This window comes from Siniperca chuatsi, linkage group LG4 (genome assembly GCF_020085105.1).
Source record: "Siniperca chuatsi isolate FFG_IHB_CAS linkage group LG4, ASM2008510v1, whole genome shotgun sequence".
In the NCBI taxonomy this organism is placed as follows: domain Eukaryota; kingdom Metazoa; phylum Chordata; class Actinopteri; order Centrarchiformes; family Sinipercidae; genus Siniperca; species Siniperca chuatsi.
The window spans coordinates 9125738-9144733 of record NC_058045.1 but is presented as its reverse complement, the minus strand read 5'-3'; the positions used below and the strand labels follow the sequence as shown (position 1 = coordinate 9144733).

General features: G+C 39.0%; 2 protein-coding genes across 4 annotated transcripts in view; both read right to left on the bottom strand.

Annotated features, from left to right (window-relative positions):
* Positions 1 to 2650: 2650 nt before the first annotated feature.
* si:dkey-29p10.4 (E3 ubiquitin/ISG15 ligase TRIM25) lies at positions 2651 to 8570 on the bottom strand. Of its 2 annotated transcripts, none has more exons than XM_044193756.1 (7): positions 8243 to 8570; positions 6358 to 7313; positions 6126 to 6221; positions 5208 to 5456; positions 5076 to 5098; positions 3821 to 3975; positions 2651 to 3660 (listed from the first exon to the last, which is right to left on the bottom strand). In XM_044193756.1, the coding sequence occupies exons 1-7, from the start codon at positions 8496 to 8498 to the stop codon at positions 3116 to 3118; spliced, it is 2280 nt and encodes a 759-aa protein (XP_044049691.1). In that variant the 5' UTR covers positions 8499 to 8570; the 3' UTR covers positions 2651 to 3115. The 2 variants fall into 2 exon arrangements, with proteins under 2 accessions (XP_044049691.1, XP_044049692.1); XM_044193757.1 differs by having other exon boundaries at positions 8249 to 8568.
* A 3424-nt stretch (positions 8571 to 11994) lies between these two features.
* The window catches only part of LOC122875189 (LHFPL tetraspan subfamily member 3 protein-like), a 28951-nt gene continuing 21949 nt past the window's right edge, over positions 11995 to 18996 (bottom strand). Inside the window, exons 2-4 of one of the 2 annotated variants that reach the window (XM_044194064.1) lie at positions 16695 to 16931; positions 14869 to 14897; positions 11995 to 13403 (exon numbers count right to left, since the gene is read on the bottom strand). In XM_044194064.1, coding sequence (XP_044049999.1) covers positions 14881 to 14897; positions 16695 to 16931 — 254 coding nt within the window. In that variant the 3' untranslated portion in view covers positions 11995 to 13403; positions 14869 to 14880. The remainder of the gene's footprint in view (positions 13404 to 14868; positions 14898 to 16694; positions 16932 to 18996) is intronic. The other variant, XM_044194063.1, reaches the window with a different exon arrangement.

Genomic DNA, 18996 nt, shown 5'->3' with positions numbered 1-18996 from the left:
TTTGTATGGATAAAATAAAGATGGAACAGACAGTGGGCCTCCTGTGCTCTGCTGCTAGGATACTAATAGATATCCATTTCTCATTCTAGAGGGGTTTGTAGAAAAACCCAGTGTGGAAACATTAGGACTTAAGTATTAATAAATAGTTTTTAAAAAGGCTGTATATCTCAAAGAAGACAGTGGCAGTTAACATGTTTGTTATGCATGAGCAGTAATATCTCTGCTGCCTGTTGACAAGCTGGTAAAGTGGAGTGCAAGCTGATTTCTGCCCTCTCTAGAGGAAGATGTCCTTTGATACTGTTAATGAGTATATGCCTTCTAATGAGCCCAAACCCAAATTAACATATATCCAATTACTTTATAGCTCAAGTTCCAACAACTAGCAGCCTATGTTGTGGGAGTAGTTGAAATTATTTAAATGCTTGGATTCAACGGTGCTTCTCGGTGTTGCTAGAGAAATTAAGCTGACACCGTCTTTCCAGTTAATTAGATAGGTATTTGGGGTGATCAACTGTCATTTTTTTCTATATAAAGACATTAAACAACCTTCTGGGTTTTAAAAATTTTATTTGTGATTATTTTCCTGAACATCGGATGCTCTGTGACGCAAATGTAAAGGTAATACATGAGAGGCACAAAGTGGGGCAATAAATACAACTTATGTATTGTTGGTTGACCATAAATTCAACATTTTACATGCCGAATGGACTTCTCGTGAAATCAAATCAAATCAGTGGGTTTGACTGATCTTGACCCAGGAGGTAAAGGCTGACTCATGGCAGATTTTCCTGTGGAAGAATGCAATACAAACAAATTGAATTAACTACCGTTCCCAGCCCAGGAGCAACAGCAATCTGTGCTGCACAGTCACTATTAGTTCCACAAAAGACAGAAAAAGAGGCTTTAATGTTTAGGGGCCTACATCAAATGGCGCAATATATCAAAATCTAAAAGTGAACTTCAAATTGCTTTTGAGCAATCTAACACAAGGTCAATGACAAATCAAAAAAGCTAGAACTGAAGAGTGACATTTTGTGGCATTAAGAAGTCTAAGTGGAGGGCTTTCTGTCAACCATGGGTTTGAAAATCTCTGACCTCAGTAATTTCATGCCATTCCACTTTACCATCCTAACAACAATAATGAGATGAAAATATACAATCTAAAGGAGAGTGCTTACTAGGAAAGCTAGGAAAGCTTTGCTAATGAGACCCACTTTGATATTCTTACTGTACTGCTTCAGTATGAATCGACTGGAGAACAAAGGCATTTCCGGCATGAACAAATGAGATTAGTGTAAGACTAGTCTCAATAGTTGAATTAAGAGTTTAGATTCCCTTTAATTAATGATTTTAAAAGCAAAAAGCATCCTCTATCATCTGGCTTTCTACTCCTAATGTGGACTTGATGTCTGTTTATTTGCCTTTGAGAACACCAGTGGAAAGGAACAATATATATACACAACAGATCAACCCATTATTTTCCCAGAAGCTTAATGCCATCATAATTCAAAGGCTTTTCAACTGCAAGGCCACATCCTCTTAGTAATGTATCGCTGTACACTGCCATGGTAATTTAGGGATTTGATTCTTTGCATATCCCTCTGAGACACAAATACCTGAGTGCATTTCACCACAGCAGCCAGTAGTAGGTAGGGGTATCCAATTATGTGGGGACATTTTGACAAGTAGATACTTGGGCTGTTCCTTTAGGATATAGGAGACTCACCCTTAGCTCATTTAATTTAATGGTAACAAGTCTGGAAAAGCTTGTAATAGCCTGGCTGAGTTTGAGAGACCATTGGATGGACAGGGACAGGAGAATTTAATTATCCTAACTGTTAAGCCCCTTTCTCTCTCCCTCTCAGACATGTCTTGCACCCTGCCTTCATGCGCCAACTGGGGAAGAGAGAAAGAAAGCAAAACCCACAGGATTTCTGACTACCTTTGGATCATGTGGCTGCGAGTGTGAAATTGCTGCCATGGTTGACTGGTGCACCTGCGCGGATTCAAGTTTCTCAAGTGTCTGAAATTATGCCAAATAAATCTGTCAGAGGAGGAAGCAGAAACAAGAGAAATTAGTTATTAAACCATTAAAAAAAAAATAACTGCAGGTGTTGATTAGACCTTGCTCTTTACAAAGCTCTATTCTCCAGAGCTCTCTTGTACAAGCTCAATTAAGACTTTCATTCAGCCCTTTTCAAAAGTACTTAAAATACTTTTATTACTGTCCATCCTGAGGATTTTAAGCTACTCAATTAGCCAACAAGTTTGGATCAATCTTGATGCATGGCCAGCTGTCCCTGAACTTCTGGCATGCTAGTGCTCTACCAATCATCCAGACGGAGTTTATGTAAACATCACTTTGATCCCTCTCAATGATGTCAGCCACACAGATCCCAGTCAGAATAAATGAGCCTCAGAGTTGTGCACGGAGGAGGGCAATTTAACAACAGTAGTGATCTGTGATGCTATAAGGAGTTTGTGCCAAAGGCAGTGTTTGTTGTTGGTTGCTGTGGGGGCAGTGAGAGTTCAAAGTCAGCACACCAACTGTCACCTGTTGAGGGGAAACACGCCACCCACTCACACACCTGTGTTTCTATTTAAAACGCAAATGGGAAGTATAAAAAGCAAGACATAATACAGGTTTTACTTTGCTTTTGAAACTTTGACATTTTATTACTGTAAAAAGACAATAATGTCATCACAGGAGCAAAGAGGTGTCAATGACGAGATATAAAAACACATTTGGAACATTTTTAACACATTTCAAAATGAAAATATGATACAAATCAACTTTTTATTGATCTGCACTGATAACTTGCCTCTTATGTAAAAACTTGCTCATTTGTTCATTGACATTCTAAAATTAAAAACATAAAAATTTACATTTCTGGCATGTTAAAATTTCAGTAATATCAAATGATGTAAAAATCACATTTAAGGATTTTTGCAAAAGTATAGCATTATATACAGTACATGACAAAAATATCATCCCAGAGAATTTTACAAATTGGCACATTTTTAATTATGAGATGATTTTAACATATCAAAAAAGGCACAGCTTTTTCATGTTCTTTTCATTTTCAGCAGAACTGACATGCAAGTATTGCAGGGTTTATGACTGGAACAGATCACAGATGGCCAGGTGTGTTTTAGACACAGACAAGGCTGGGTAAAGAGGCTCAGTAAACCTGTGCTTGTAGGAATGCATTAAAGCTAGACTGCCCCCTGGTGTCACATTAAAGAATGATAAAATACCCTCTTCAAAGTTGAGGAACACTCCTACCCTCTGCAGCCCATCTGCATCCACAGGAACCGCCTCCTTGTTATGCAGAGCTTCCACCTTCCTTCTGTCACAGGCCAGGCACCAGGAGTACGAGTTGAAGCCCAGACGAGAGTTGTCCTTTTGGCCTTTCCTCTCTATCTGACCCTCACACAGCCCCACCTTCCAGCGGCCCTCATCCACAGACACGTTCACCTCCCAGTACCAGCGACCCCCCTCCAGGGCACCAGAGGCCAGGACCTGTGGGAAGGAGCTGAAGCGAGCCTCGTGCTCTGTGTAGGTCTGCTGGGCTTCGCTGTAGATCACCCTCCTGTTGTTATCAGACAGCTGCAGTTTGGGATGGGCTGTTTCTGCATCCAAGAAGGGGACGGTACCATCTGTACACAGAAAAAGAAAATTAGACGCATTTAGAGAACACTAATTGAATGTGCCACCTTTGGGCCTACAGGATGCAGTTAATCATTTGGTTTAATTAGCTGTGATTCATCAGTATGTGGAAAGTAAACAGGTGTTTGTATAAACAACCACTTGTCTCACAGAGAAGTCTGTAGAGGTCTCCGTCTTTGCCTGGCACAGTGATGACGACTGTGTCCCGCCGTTTCTCGGTCCACCTCTGCAGACATTTCAGCCGAGCCTGATCCACTTCCTCTGGAGCCTCGAACTGGTCCACACAGCTTCCTATGTTACTAGCCCTGGTGAAGAAGAGCAGAGTGAGTAGAGAGCACTTAAAATAATTGCATTTCTTTTTCCTTGATGACCTCACAAAAGAGGTATATGGACACAGTTAACATAAAAACAAACAAACAAAAGAAACAGAAACAAAATAAGTGGACAGTGGCAAATACAATACTAGAAAGAAGAAAATAATAGTTAAAAAAATATATATATATACAAATGAGCAAACAAGCACACTGTAAATATACAGTAGTTACTTAAAAGTAGGGCTGCACAATATGGCAAAAAAATTTATCACATTGGGATTATTTTGACAGATATTACGATTGCATTATAATTCACGATTAGTGGGAACGATCATTTTTGCATCACACTTTTCATTTTCACTAAAAAAACCCCAAAACATTGAAATTATGATGATGTGACATTTGTTGGGGTCTGCACCAAACCAACATGTTTTCTTACATCTGGAGATTTGTAGGCCAGGGAATCTCTGCAGCACCACAGTACTTCATTATAATGCTGTTTTGTCACACATTTTACCTTTATCAAAAAATTGATTTCGATAATATTTCAATTAATTCTGCAGCCCTACTTAAAAGCAGCCATTATTATTTTAGCAAACTTAACGAGATTAGATAAAGCTTCCGTGAAAAACGGACGCACAAAAACCATACCCACATTATACATACACTATACTATATACATAAAAGAGACTGCAGCTGTTATTAGTAATATGCCTGTCAACATAAAATTTCCACTTATTTCTTTTGATCCATGCATAACCTAGCTAAAGGTAGCAAAAATGTTGGCTTGTTCATAAAAATGTAGATTTATTTTTCTACATGTAGTTGAGCAGTTTAATACAAAGACAAAATTAGGGTTGGTTCACTAAAATTACAAGAAATATTTTTCTCAATTACCTCTTGTGGAATGTCAACATGCAGATAGTTTTGTTTGAAAATATGTTTCTTTTAAAATAAGGGTGAACTGACCCTTTAGGACTTTCACAAAATGTTTATACAGGCTGTCTACTGAAGCTAAGCTTTGTTGGCAGCACATTTAGCTGTCACAGCTTTACATACAACTAGGTAGAAGTTGAGAGGAAATCACTTACAGTTGGGCTACCTTGCTGTATTCCTGTCATGGGAGAAAGAGGAAAAAGAAATTTCCTTGTCTTAGTGTTCATAAGCCAACAATAGATTTTAACCAACAAATAAACAGGTTCTTCTCCTAACATCAAACACACCATAATGAAGGCCTGTTCCTGAATGCGTTTGTCTCCCTTGGCATCAGCCAGCCCCTCCAGGGTGTGGAGGCCTTGCTGGATGGATTGCAGGGAGCTCCGGAGGTGGCTGAGTTTCTCCTCTAGTCCCCCCAGAACCCTGCTCTCCTCCTTCGTCACATGCTGAAGAGCTGATTGCTCCTCCTGCTCCAGGGCCTCTCTGATGGCTCCGTACTGCTGCTGCACTCCTGCTTGTGCCTCACTTAAAACCACCTGGACAGACAAAATATGAATCGATTCCTACAAGGCTCTTCTCATTGCAGTTAGAGGACTCTGATGTATAATTATTGGTCTACCGTGCAACCAACAGAAAAGAAATGTGAAAATCTGAATTTAAGATTACGTTTTCCTCAAGCAATATGAACTTCAAACCAACTTTAAATAGTAAAAGCATTTAAAAACACTGCTAATGTATTTTATGAATCTGAATCTTTTTGGAATTTGTGTTACTTGTGTAACCATACCCTCAACTCACAATACAATTCAAGATGCACCATGGAAATGATCATATATCAACTTAAAAATAAATGTTGATAAATGAACCGTTCTTGGGCATTTTTTAAACAAACTCCTCGCTTTTGAGGAGGACAAGTCTTCCAAGTCTGATATGAAACTGTGCATGTTACAATTGACTGTAGAAATGTGTTATCCACTTGTAGCTGATTATATCCGCTTACAAACAAAACTATCATCACAATACAATGCTATAGCGCCATTATGTATACTGTAACTTTTATTCCCTTCAATATAGTCAGTGCATCTGTAAAAACATGTACATCACCTTGAGTCAGAGTAAAAAAAAAAAAAATTATCTTGTTATTCTAACCAATTAACCTAAATACATGCATGCTTTCGTGAGAACTATGGAGTTAAATGTCTTACTTTGATGGTCTCTTTCTTCTGTGTGAGTTCAGTCACTATGTTCTTCACTTGCTGTTCAGTCTCCTGCAACTGCTTGATTTCTTCCTTTAGGTTCCCCTGGTGAAAAATTTGCACAGAGATAAAAAAACCCAAAAACACTTATTTATTGTTATGGCTATGTTTACATTTATCTCAACTTTAACTACAATTACTGTGTATCTAGTTTATATGGTGCTGTAAAGTCAGCACTTACTCTGAGCTCTTTCTCTGCCTCCCTGATGCTGATGCAGACATGGTCACGGTGCGAGCCTATGACAGTACACACCGTGCACACACACACTCCACACTGCCGACAGTAGATACGGTTTATCTCTTGGTGCTCCTGGCACCTCCAGGGAGACATGTCTTCCATGGGAGGAACCAGGGTGTGATTCTGGAAGACAGGGGAGTCCAGGTGGGGACGCAGGTGCTCTTTACACATGGAAGCTCCGCACACCAGACAGGTCTTCACAGCAGACTGGTACCCAGTTTTAGGGCAATAATGGCAGGGCACAGGGCTGGCATTTTTGCTCTCCAACCTGGGGAAGATGCCAACACGACTTGGGGATGCTGAAGCAGTGGCAGGATGTTTGGTGGATATCAGAGGAGACTTGCTGACATGGTGAACTGGCGACTTATCTTTACCTGGAGTTGAGACCCCAGGAAAGAAATCAGAGTTGGCAGGTGAGGCAGGTTTCTTTGGCGATGCATGAATTTCTGTCTCTTTCTTGGGGGTTGCTAAAAGAGGTGCATCACATATATCTACTTCATTGGAGCTGTCAGAGTCATCTAACGAGACGACGTCTACCGATTTACGCTGGTTCTGCTGGATTGAGATGTCATGTGACACATCACCTGCAGGTAATGCCTTGCTGTCAGAGTTGTCACTGGAGGATGTGCCATCACCACGCTCAGACTGTGTAGATTCTGGGTGCACTGCTTTCTTGGACGTCTCCACACTAGTTGACTGCCTACGTTTATCTGAGAAGGAAGTGGTGGGAGTCTCGGTGTCACTGGACCGCTCACTGGGAGACTCCACAGTCGATCGCTTTGTGTCAGGTTGCTCCGAAACAGGTGTGCTGGCCTTTCTCTTCCCGAGAAGTCGGCTGGTGAGTGAGGGCCTCACCAATATCGAGTCAAATATGTTTTGCTCATTATTACTGGATGTGCCTTTAAAAATACAATACAAACAAAGCAAAACTGGTCAGAAGGAAGGTTGACTTAGCACTTTTACAGCATTACTTCACTAAAACACCTGCAAGTGTAGTAAACTCAGCTTTCAAAGAACAGTCTGCAATACGAGTGCAAATGTACTTCCGTAAAAGTATGAAAATAAAGATTTGCACTTTTGAAACTCAAGTTTCAACTTTTCCCCAACATATGCGCATCAGTTTTCAGATCAATAAACAGCTCGAACTACGCCCTAAACAGCATATTTACGGGCGGCGTAATACAGTGCGCGAAGCAGCACGAAAGTTCCGCGGTTGAGAAAACGTAGTGCCAAAGGAAAGGGGCCGTCTGACAGCACGGTAAAGCGGTGAGGATTTCACTTTGACAGCGTACACACACACAGACTGACAGTGATTTTTCTTTTTTAGGTCGAACTTTTTTGGCGGTTAAAATACGTATTACGGTTGATCACCATTCACAACATTACAGAGCTAAGTCTGTGGCGGTGCAGCTGTCTGCTTCTCCAAACTGGAGCGGCCGACCCCCATCAGCTGTAGGTAATACACTGACTATCGATAAGTACCTCACACAACCCCACTTCAAAAACTTGAACTATCCCTTCAATGACCTGGCTGGAATGGCATTTGCCGGTGAGGAAGTTCAGTCTATTTTTTTATTAGGGTGCCAGTATTACAAATAATCAAGTAGCTACAGAATAAAGCAAACTAGCATTAGCAACCACCTAAAATAAGGTTATACAAAAATTAGGAACTAGCCTGTACAACTAGGACATGCCAGTTTTATTATCTAGCTATGCAATGGGCGCCTTACGTTTATGTACTATGTGAGAGGGAGACCACTAACGTTAGCTAGCTGTTATTTTTAACCAGCTGGTTACAAGCCCATCGTTACCCTAGTTTGAACTGTACCTGTACCTGCAGTGCTGCGGGGCTGAGCACGTTGACTGTTGGTGGCCGTCCGTATCAAACTGCTAGCAAACGGCAGCGTCTGGTACACTGTTTTACACCTCCACTCCGGACAATGGTACGGCCCGTTCGGTGCAACACTCCACAAGTCTCCAATACACCGTTGGCAGAACCGGTGGTTGCATTTCAGAGTGACGGGGTCCCCAGTCAGCTCGTTGCACAGAGGACACCTCGCCGGAGTGTCCAGCGACGCTCCCATTTTGTTTTAGCTGATGTTTAGTTTCTGTTCCCGCGATGACAACCAGCAGAGGCGGGGCTACATTTTTGAATCCCCTCCCCCTCCCAGGAGGGCATCTCTTAAAGGTACTCTCCATATATTTCAGTGGTGGAAGAAGTATTAAGATCATTTACTAAAAGTAAAAATGCCATACTATAAAAAATACTCCAGTACATGTAAAAGTCCTGCATTCAAAATGTTATTTAAGTAAAAGTACATAAGTATTGGTTACAAACGTATCAAAAATAAAAGTACTGTTTTATTTACTTTCTGGTACTGTAGTTTAATCAGTGCATCATAATTTATAAACTGCTCATAGAGTAAATTATTAATCTGAAAAGTAACTACTAACTGTAGCTTTAGAAATAATGTAGTAGAGTGCAGATCACAATATTTCTCTCTGAAATTAAGTGAAGTAAAAAGTAGCATTAAATGGAAATAGTCAAGTAAAGTACAAGTTCTTAAGTCCAGTACTTGAGTAAATGTAATTAATTTATAATAATACATCATATTTTGTATGTCAGTCTTATGTATTGCATGCAAAATCAAAGTAGCTGAGTAAAAAGTACAATGTGTACCGTTGAAAAGAAATGGAGTATAAGTACAAAGCTGCATAGATTTGAAATACTCTAGTTATTGATAAATACTCAATTGTACTTCATTACAGTTAAGTAGAGAGTAAATACACTTTTCACCCCATAATAAATGTAATAAATATAATACATCTTATAACACATCTATGGTACACTCGTGGTATACTCCGGACAGTTTCAGATATCATAGGTTTTGTTATGTGATTGGTTGACTTTTTACTTTCAGTGTTGTGTGAAAGTATCTGTTTGTATCATGACTCATTATTTTGTTATGGATTTGTCCTAGGAAACCTGATTTTATATTCACTAATTGTGATTTAATATAGAATTGTATAACTGTTTCTACCATGAAAGGGCTGCTAACTAACAATTAACCTACCAATGAAATCTCAAGTCAAAATACTGCAGCCATTTTATGCACTCGCTTATTGTGCTGCGATGAAATGCAATTAAACAAATGAAGTTATTTCTCCTCTCACCCCCTGGATACCCCAAAGGACTCCCATGAGGACAGAAACCACACACAGCCACGCATATCTTATTCTTTTCTATTCCTGATGACAAAGCCATCTGAGCTGCATGAAACAGGTTCTCGATGCTATGCCTTAAAGCATCAGCTGCAAACAATAATGGCTAAATGTGGTATTTTCTTTTTTCCCCTTATGTTTCTCTCCCCACAACATTCTTTTCTTTGTCGTGGTCTAGACATGTGACTTGGATAAAAAGGCTATTGTGACTTGTGAGTGAGAGGTAAATCTTTCATAATCTCAAAGAACTTTTATCTCTCAAAGCAACTGTGTTCTTACTTGTCTTGTCTGGAAATATGAGGTGAGAGTCGTGGCCTATCACCGGACGGCTATATTTAAATCTTGTGCTCTGACTTTTGAACGTGATATGGAAATTGAAGGTTAGCATTAAAATAAAAAGTAAATTAAAAGATGAATGTTTAAATTCATTTTCCTCATATGCTGTTTTATTGTAATTGATAAACACTGTAATTGATAAAAAATTACTTTTAAACCCAAAGAGCAGACTCTACTCTTTCTCTCAAAGCCGCAATTTTAAATTAAACTCTTTCAAAGCTTTCAGACTGTGGCAACATCCGGTGACCTGTCTTGCATAATAAAGGCAATAGTGTGCTGAAAGTGTGCTGGCTCTTTTAAACTTCCTTCCTCTTCTTTTTTTCCCTCAAACACATTTTGAGTGTTGTGCATCAATTTGTTATGTCAGAATCAGAATCAGAATCAGAAATACTTTATTGATCCCCGTAGGGAAACTCTTTGTTACAGTAGCTTGCCTTTACATCAGTGCACACAGGAGAAAGTACTAGAAAACGATATGATACACTATAAACACTATAAAACAGGTCCGAAAATAAATTAAGTATCAGGTCGGTATAAGTATAAGATAAACTAAGTGCCGAGTACCAAGTGGGTTTACTGGTTGATGATGAAAGTACAGTATAAAATACAGTGTAACCAAATATGTAATAAGTAATAGTAATAAGCGGAGGTGCATGTACTGTTGAGAGTAATTGAGGTATATAATATCAATAACAATAAATAAGAAAAACTAACATGGGAAAACTAATATTGCACGGGAGTAGTACACAGAATATTGCACAATTATTATTAATTATGGCAGAGATGTAATGCTCAATGTCCAGTTTAGTGACCTAGGGTCAAACAGACTAACCCTTAGAGGGAGGAGTTAAATAGTTTGATGGCCACAGGCAGGAATGACTTCCTGTGGCGCTCTGTGGCGCTTTTTGGTGGGATGAGTCTTCCGCTGAAGGTGCTCCTTTGCTTGACAGTAATATGTACATGTAATATAACCCTAACCTTTAATTTAGATATATTTTTAACAAACAATCATACTAAGAATGCTGTAATCAACAAATATATCCATTCACCAAAACCTTACTGTTGTTAAGCATAAAAGTTTATTAATTCTTGACCTTGCTTTTTCTGGAACTGTATAATGTGATCTTCATCAGCAGATGAATGAGCTTGCAACAGATCCATCTCCATGACAAATGAGCAAACTCCATACATTGATGAAGACGTGTGTAATATGGTCGAATGCTATGATGGAGAGTGGATATTGAGTTGGGATTATTTTGTTGAATTTAACATTCATATTGGAGAATGTATGCTGTCTTAAAAGAAAACTTAACTTTTCAGAAAAAACTTGATCAGTAATGTTTGGTCCTGTTTAAATCAATATTCATAATTATCTTAAATATACAGGTATTTTGTGACTTGTTTTATCTCCTGCTATATACCTTCTAAAACAGAGGGAGTAAACCTGGCAATGTTTGTATTTTTACATAATTTATGTCCCTTTGCAGTTACCTTCTCAATTATATTACAACAAACCAAAGTCATAGCTGTCAAATGTCCCTCCCAACAGCCATATTTGGCCCTTTAAAGGGGTTTTAATACACTTCCATAAAGTTGGGGGACTTGCAAGAGACAGATTCTAAACAGAATATTCAAAATTGATGAAGCAGAGGCTGAGATATCCTGACTTTTAGTCCCTAATATGGGTCAAACTCCAAAAACAGAGGATCCTACATTTCCCAACTCAATAGGGTCTCATTAAACCTTCCCTGGTTATGTCCACGTCTTTAAAACTTCATGTCCTGGGATTGCAATGCAGGTTTTCTCTCATAAATGTGTAATATCCAAACCCAAGCTGAAATTTATTTAGACTTAACAAAGCTCCCTCCGGCGCCACCAAAGGAATTATACAACTGTTTTCACACACTGAGTAGCACTGGCCATATCTAGTTAACTAATCTTCATGTGTAAATTCGATGGAGTACCCCTTAACAAAAATAAACTTTTGTCAAAATGAACAAAAAGAAAAAAATCACAACTGCGTTTTACAGTGAAAATCTTTATTAAGTGTTCATATATTCTTAAAGGAATCTATTTAATTGCTCTAAGTTAACCTCCCTCTCCATATTTGCTAATTGTTTGGTATTTATAGAATATCTATTTACACAAGAACATATCCACAGGTGAGGCTGGGACAGGCTGATCCATTACCACTAGAGTTCTCTCCCCAGGCACACCAGTCACTATAAATAATATTACGATGCCATCATGTTACCCTGTATGTCCCAACAAAACAAAGCGAGAAAGGGAGTCAAAGAGAGAGAAACAGAAGGAGAGAGCTGGAGATAGAGACAGACAGACTTAGCTACACTACAGGACAATTGTGTGTGTGGCTGGCATATTGGTTTTCTAGCCCAACAAATGCAACACATTCACACTAACACTTATGTATGTGCATGCACTCATACTCACTCGCACACACCCACAGACTTCCCTACACACATACAGAAGCACACTCACACAGCAGCTGCGAGTCCTGCAGCACACAGTCCTAATAGCCCCCATCACAGTGTAGATACCACAGACTATAAAATATTAGATTTCTTCTCAAACTGAAGCACTGTGCAAAGTTAGCTAGCAGGGCATTGAATGGATTTAGGTAAAATTCCTAGAACATCTTTAATATTCACTGTACATACTTTGTAATACAAGTTTTTTCTCTTTTGGATGATAATATTATAAAATAGTCTTAAATATCTTTTTCTAGTAAATGAAGAGGAACAAAGGGGCATATGAGCAAAAGAAGAAACTAAAACTTTCATTTCATTGTCAAACCTTACATATGAAACACAATAGATTTACATCAAACCGATATTATCTGAAAATTAGCAGTTTCTTCTTTTCACAAATAAAACATGACACACATCCTGACGGTGGTACACACAGCTAAATGTTAACATAGTTTAATACTTGTAATTACAGAGTTTGTTGATGTTTTGTTTGAATGTACTGCATGTGCATGTGTTACAGAGTTGTGTTTGTGAGTGAGGTGGCGTTTGCATGTGTGTGTTTGTGTCTGTCTGACTGCTCGTACTGCAGGTGTACAATGTCAACCTTGTGCCTTCTCAGGTAGGTAGTGGGTAGTCCATATACTTCTCAATAGGATAACAGTCTCTGCCCCTGTCATGGTCTATGCAATGTTGGTTAGCTCTGTAGACACATTGGGATAAAAGTGCATTGGGCTCCATCTAAGTGCTGGGGATGATGGTTTAGGGATGCAAGCAAGATGGGTGGACTTCAAGGGTAGGTCACACTGGGTTTTTGGCAGGTAGATGTGAAAGGCAGGCTGGCTGGTTCCATAGTATTCCTCTACTTCACAGACCTGGGTGGATTCCCTCCTTTGAGTTGAGGGACTAGTACTTCATGAAGACAGACACATGGCAATTTAGGAACTTGAAAGAAAGAAAGAAAGAAAGAAAGAAAGAAAGAAAGAAAGAAAGAAAGAAAGAAAGAAAGAAAGAAAGAAAGAAAGAGTGTGTTGAAGGCAGCGGTGGAAAGTAACTAAGCATGCAAGTTCTGTACTCGAGGTACTTGTCCTTTACTTGAGTATTTCCATTTCATGCTACTTTAAACTTCTATTCCACTACATTTCAAAGGGAAATATTGCACTTTTTAATCCACTACATTTATTTGACAGTTATAGTTACTAATTACTTTTCAGATTAAGATTTTACATATAAAAACACACGATCAGTTTATGAAATACATTGTGGCTCTCAGCCTTTATGGCTTGTGACCCCTTACCAAAAAGCTGTATCTGGTTGGGTCCCCTTGTCGTATCTCATATGTCTATGAGTTGTTAGCAGATCAACCAAAGAGTGAGTTACCCTATATTTCTCAAATGGTTTAATTTCAATAACTGTTCGAGGCCCAACGAAGTATGTATCCAATATATCAAAAAAAAAGGAAAGATTAGAGAAAAGTCTGATAAATGAATACAAACTTGTATAGCTGTTTTTTCTTCTTTCTTACCCCATTAATCATCTCTCATATTTTTCCTGTGACCCTTTGGAGCGGGCCTGACTTTAACTCTAAACTTGACCAGCTACAACAGTAACATGCTACTTATACACTGTTGCATCAGTGTTAACAGTCTTATAATGTAATATATAATAATATATATTATTTTTCTGCGGACTGAAAACTTTCGAGTGTATTTTGCTGATAATACGTATGTACCTTTACTTTAGTAGAATTTTGAATGTAGCACTTTTACTTGTAATGGAGTATTTTTACATTATTGTACTTTTACTTAAAGGGATAGTTTGGGTTTTTTGAAGTGGATTTGTATGAGGTACTTATCTTTAGTCATACCTAGAGTAGATAGCAGAGAAGCAGAGAGTTGTACCGGCACGGAAGCTAAGCAATGCATTGCTGTGGACTGGGTCAGCAGCAGAACGTATTTTAGCCACCTAAAAGAAGGCCCACCTAAAATAATCGGTATCAGTTTAAGTGTATGCTATATTTAGAATATTTCCAGCACCAATACTGTACCTTTACTTAAGTAAGATTTTTAATGCAGAACCTTTATTTGTAATGGAGTATTTTTACTTTGTGGTATAGCTACTTTCACTAAAGTAAAGGATTTGAGTACTTCTACTGCTGGCTGAAGGGGGTTACAGGACGCAAAGAGAAAGGAATAGCGTAAATTGTTTATGCTCTGAAAAATGAATTTACATTGAATTTACATGTTGTATTGCACATTGGGACACAAATGGCATTTGATGGCTGTCCAGTATTATAGAACAATCAGATTGTGCATGATGGCTTACATAATGAGAGGCTGCTCTTTGTCATACATTGATAGATCGACATGTAGCCTATACATTTCAAGATGTATGTTTTATTCTTACTTACCTAAAGATTTGGTTAGGCGTTGCCTCCCTCTGCAAAAACAGAAACACAGCAAAAAATATAAAAGTGCTACAACACAGTTCTCAAGGTCATGCTATTAATAGACTCCCATGTTCACACATTGTAAATCACATGAATCCCTCACAATGCCTGGTTGTATTGCACACAAACACCAGTAGATGGCACCACGGATGAGTTAAATGCTAAAAGACTATTGAGCTGTAATGAATCATTCATAAAATGGTAGATTTTCCAGAGCCCTAAACCAAGGAATGGTACATCATCAGGCTGCACAGTGAGGCTGTTTATTGACTGGTAAAGCTACTGATAATCCCATTCAAGTTTTCTTTTCTATGATACTGTCGATAGATCTTTCATCTTGTCTCTTTATCTCATACTTGCCATTTGAAGGTCATATATATATATATATATATATATATATATATATAGATATATATATAGATGTATATATATATGATATTACCGGCTACATCCACAGATGATTAAACATGAAGATGTTATATGTGTATTTCTCTCATAATATAAAGTGGTGACATTCCAAGCGCCTTCTGCCCCTTTCAAATATCAGCTTTTTTCCTTTTCTCTTCTTTATTCTCATTCTCTCCACTTTTGTTTAATAGGTTGTTGGTTGCCCATGCCTGTCTGGTTTCATTACAAGCTACAGGGCATGGACATACTAATCCCATTTCCCACTGGGAGACATGCCTGATCCCAGGCCCTTTCACAGTAAATCACTGTGTAGACCTAGTGATGCACATATTACGTATGCATGGATACCAGTGTGTAGGCCAGGCCATTTCCCCTGATTGTATGGTGGATCTGTGGTGGGAAAGTGAGGTTTGATGGTGGTAGGGGGGTCTGTCAGATATTCCTACTGTCTTTGGATCTTTATACATACAGTAGGGAGCAGATATGTGACTTGCAAGATAGCCATAGTTAGATAATATTTAAAATGTAATTTTAAGGATGTTAAAACCAGAAAGCAGAAGCATGCTCGTGCAGTCCTTTTGGTTATGTTAAAATTCATTTATAGCTTCCTAAATTTAGTTTTGTTTTTATAGAGGCTGCATCAAAAGCTCATTACATCAAAACTGGCTTTAATTTGTCATAAATACAAGAGCGTACTGAGTGTGATCCTTTTAGAAATTCAGCTCATATAATCTGTTTGCCAGACTAGTGTATGTTTTATCACTACCTTGAGTGTACACTTTCTATTTTCAGTCTGGTGGTAAGTCACATGGGTTGTGATAAATGAGAAGTCTATTCTTAAAGCGAGCTTTAAATTATTCTCATTTACTTTAAGTGTGTGCTTACGCCAGCCTGCTATAGCACAAACTGCACTGAGAGTGCACTTTCAGAGCAATTTGTCTAGTACCACTCGGCCAAAAAAACCTGATTCAACATCAATTACTCTGAGATTTATAACCCAGATTTAAGATAATTGGAAATTTAGGAGAATCAGTTTCCAGTTCTTGATCCATTTACTGTACATGTGATAGTTGTGGAGAAATATTTATGATTTCACTTAATTAACTCCAAAAATAGAAATATAGATTTGGTGAGAAAGGTACCCAAATGGTTAAAGAAGCTGTCCTACATCCAAAATAAATCATTTTAAGTTCAAATGCTGGCAAGTACCAGTCCTGTTGAAGTTTTCTTAAGTAAGACAAGACACTAAATCCCAAAATGCTCCTGGAGTGCTACCCTGAACCTGGCTCTGACTTCCAGTGCAGTGCACGAGCCAAGAGTGAATTTCCCAATGGAGATAGAATATCACATTGTTATCAGATTAGATAGTGCATTCTCACCCTTGCTCTCAGCCAGCAACTCTTCTGTCATGAGTCCGTCCTGCCGGTTCCCCAGGACGAAGGCCAGGAAGGAGAGGATGAGAGCGTCCAGGATGCCCATAATAGCCAAGATGTAGGCCCAACGCACTGAGCAGGCCCCCAGGCTGTATTTGTCTGTCTGCTCTCCGCACATACGTCGGACCTCGTCACTGTCCCAACCATCAGGATAGATCATACAACCGAGCACCAGACAGACACCTGGGGGGGACAAAAATGAGTATGGGAGGAAAGTGCAGTGTAATAAATGTCAAGGATAATGAGATTTTGTGGGGAAATGAGAGATAAAGAAAAAGAATGATTATATCAAGTACTTTAAAAATGTATACCCTTCTATTCTCCTCTCTGGAGATTTTGATATGTTTCTATTGCATTTATCACATTGATTTTCATTCCCTCCCTTAGGCGCGAAATAAGTGTCTAGACACAATGAGTGCCAGTGGAGGAGCAGTAAAAACAGCAATAAACACCCACAGCAACAGTCGTAACCAGACACAATAGCAGCAAGAGATTTAGAGTGTAGTAACGGCTCTGATAACATGAAATATCCTCAAAAACTGGCTGGTATTTCCTCACATTCACATAGTTTACTTGTTTTGTTACACAATTTAATGGACGTCTGTCTTCTTCTTTGATTTTAAATAGTGATAATATTAGATTTTAACTAGCTGCTCCTCTTTCTCAGTTTTTGTCCAAAGCGTAAAATCTCTCTCATCTTCAGTTTAGAAGAGATTCTTCTCAGAGGTGATGCTGTGGCAGAACAGCGCAAGAAAAACCAAAGCCCATTTTCTCCCTCTTTGGATTTTAACTAAGTACTCCTCATTCTCAGTTTTTACCCTTGGGGTAAAATCTCTCTCATCTTCAATTTGGATGAGGTTCTCCTCTGAGGTGATGTTGCAGCAGAACAGCAGTAAAAAGAAGGAAAAATAAGCTGACTGCACAATTATCCAGAGTGCATTGCACATTAATAATAAAACATACTCCCCACTTCTTTATCCCCAAAACACTTGCTTGCTATATTTCCTCCTTTAATACTGCTTGTTTGTGTATTAGGGTTTAGGCTTTTGAACATTATTCTAGTTTGCTACCCATGTAATCTCCATTTTTAAGGACCTGCATGCTGCTTGTATTTGTACACATTCTAAACAGAAATGTATGTGTATATAACTTATGTCTCATTGTCCTTATTTGTATCTTCTCTCTGGCTTCTCCACAGTCTTACAATAACAATATGCTCTCTTCTCATATGCATACACAAGCTGCCCACGCATACGCATTAAAGCACTCACTCACTGCAGTTTGCTACAGTACTGCTGCAGTCTTTAATAGTGCTGAAAGACACTGGGGGCGGGTGGGGGGTGGTGGTGTTGAGAGATGTTTCAGTGAGAGAAAGTGAGTAAGAGGGGGATTACAGAGCAATATCTGCTGCAGACAAACTGCATACCTAACAGAGCAGAGCATCCCCTAGACTCCTCTTCTACCTCCCCCATGGCTCTAACTGTCATAACAAGTTCATATGCACACAGTGGTTCAGAGAGCAAGGACTATTCAGGCTCAGATGGACATTTCTAAGCCATTTGAAAATATTCCTTCACATCACTTAATGGCTATGTGAGCAAACAACATGTGATTAAGCAACAAAAATCAGTGTTATATACTGTACAGTAACATGACAGTTGTACTACAACCCAGGTTTTATGAATAACTAGTAGTTTGTACATTTTGCTGTCTCCAGGTAGCACCACTGAATCAAACGACAGACCCTTATTGCTCAAGCAAGACTTCACTTGGCCTTGACAGGCTGTCACAGGGCCTCGCTAGGACTTTTGTCACTCAGCCCACCCGAGCGATATATACAGTATAGCATGACAGTCTGTCAAACGTCCTCTAAAGTGTAGTACATGATTCAGCTCCTGAGTGAGTGTCACTGAGGCCTTGATACATTGTGACCAGTGAGAGGGCAGATAGTGAACAGGTCCACTTCTGCCTGCATCGCATGAAACCAAACCTCCACAATCTGTCTGCCTGTCCACCTCTTGCTAACAATGGCCCTGTCAGTGATACACTGACAAAGACAGAAGATGACTGTGGCTACAGAGGCAGCAGAGCAGGCTCTGCCATGACTCCATGAATACATTTGTACAATATGGCAGTGTTGTTGAACCAAACCACGTTTGAATCTTGTCTGTAAAGTGGCTCAGGGAAAACCCGAATATCTCTAGCTCCAGTAAATAAAAAAGATAGTCCTCATGTTTTCCTCAGTGTC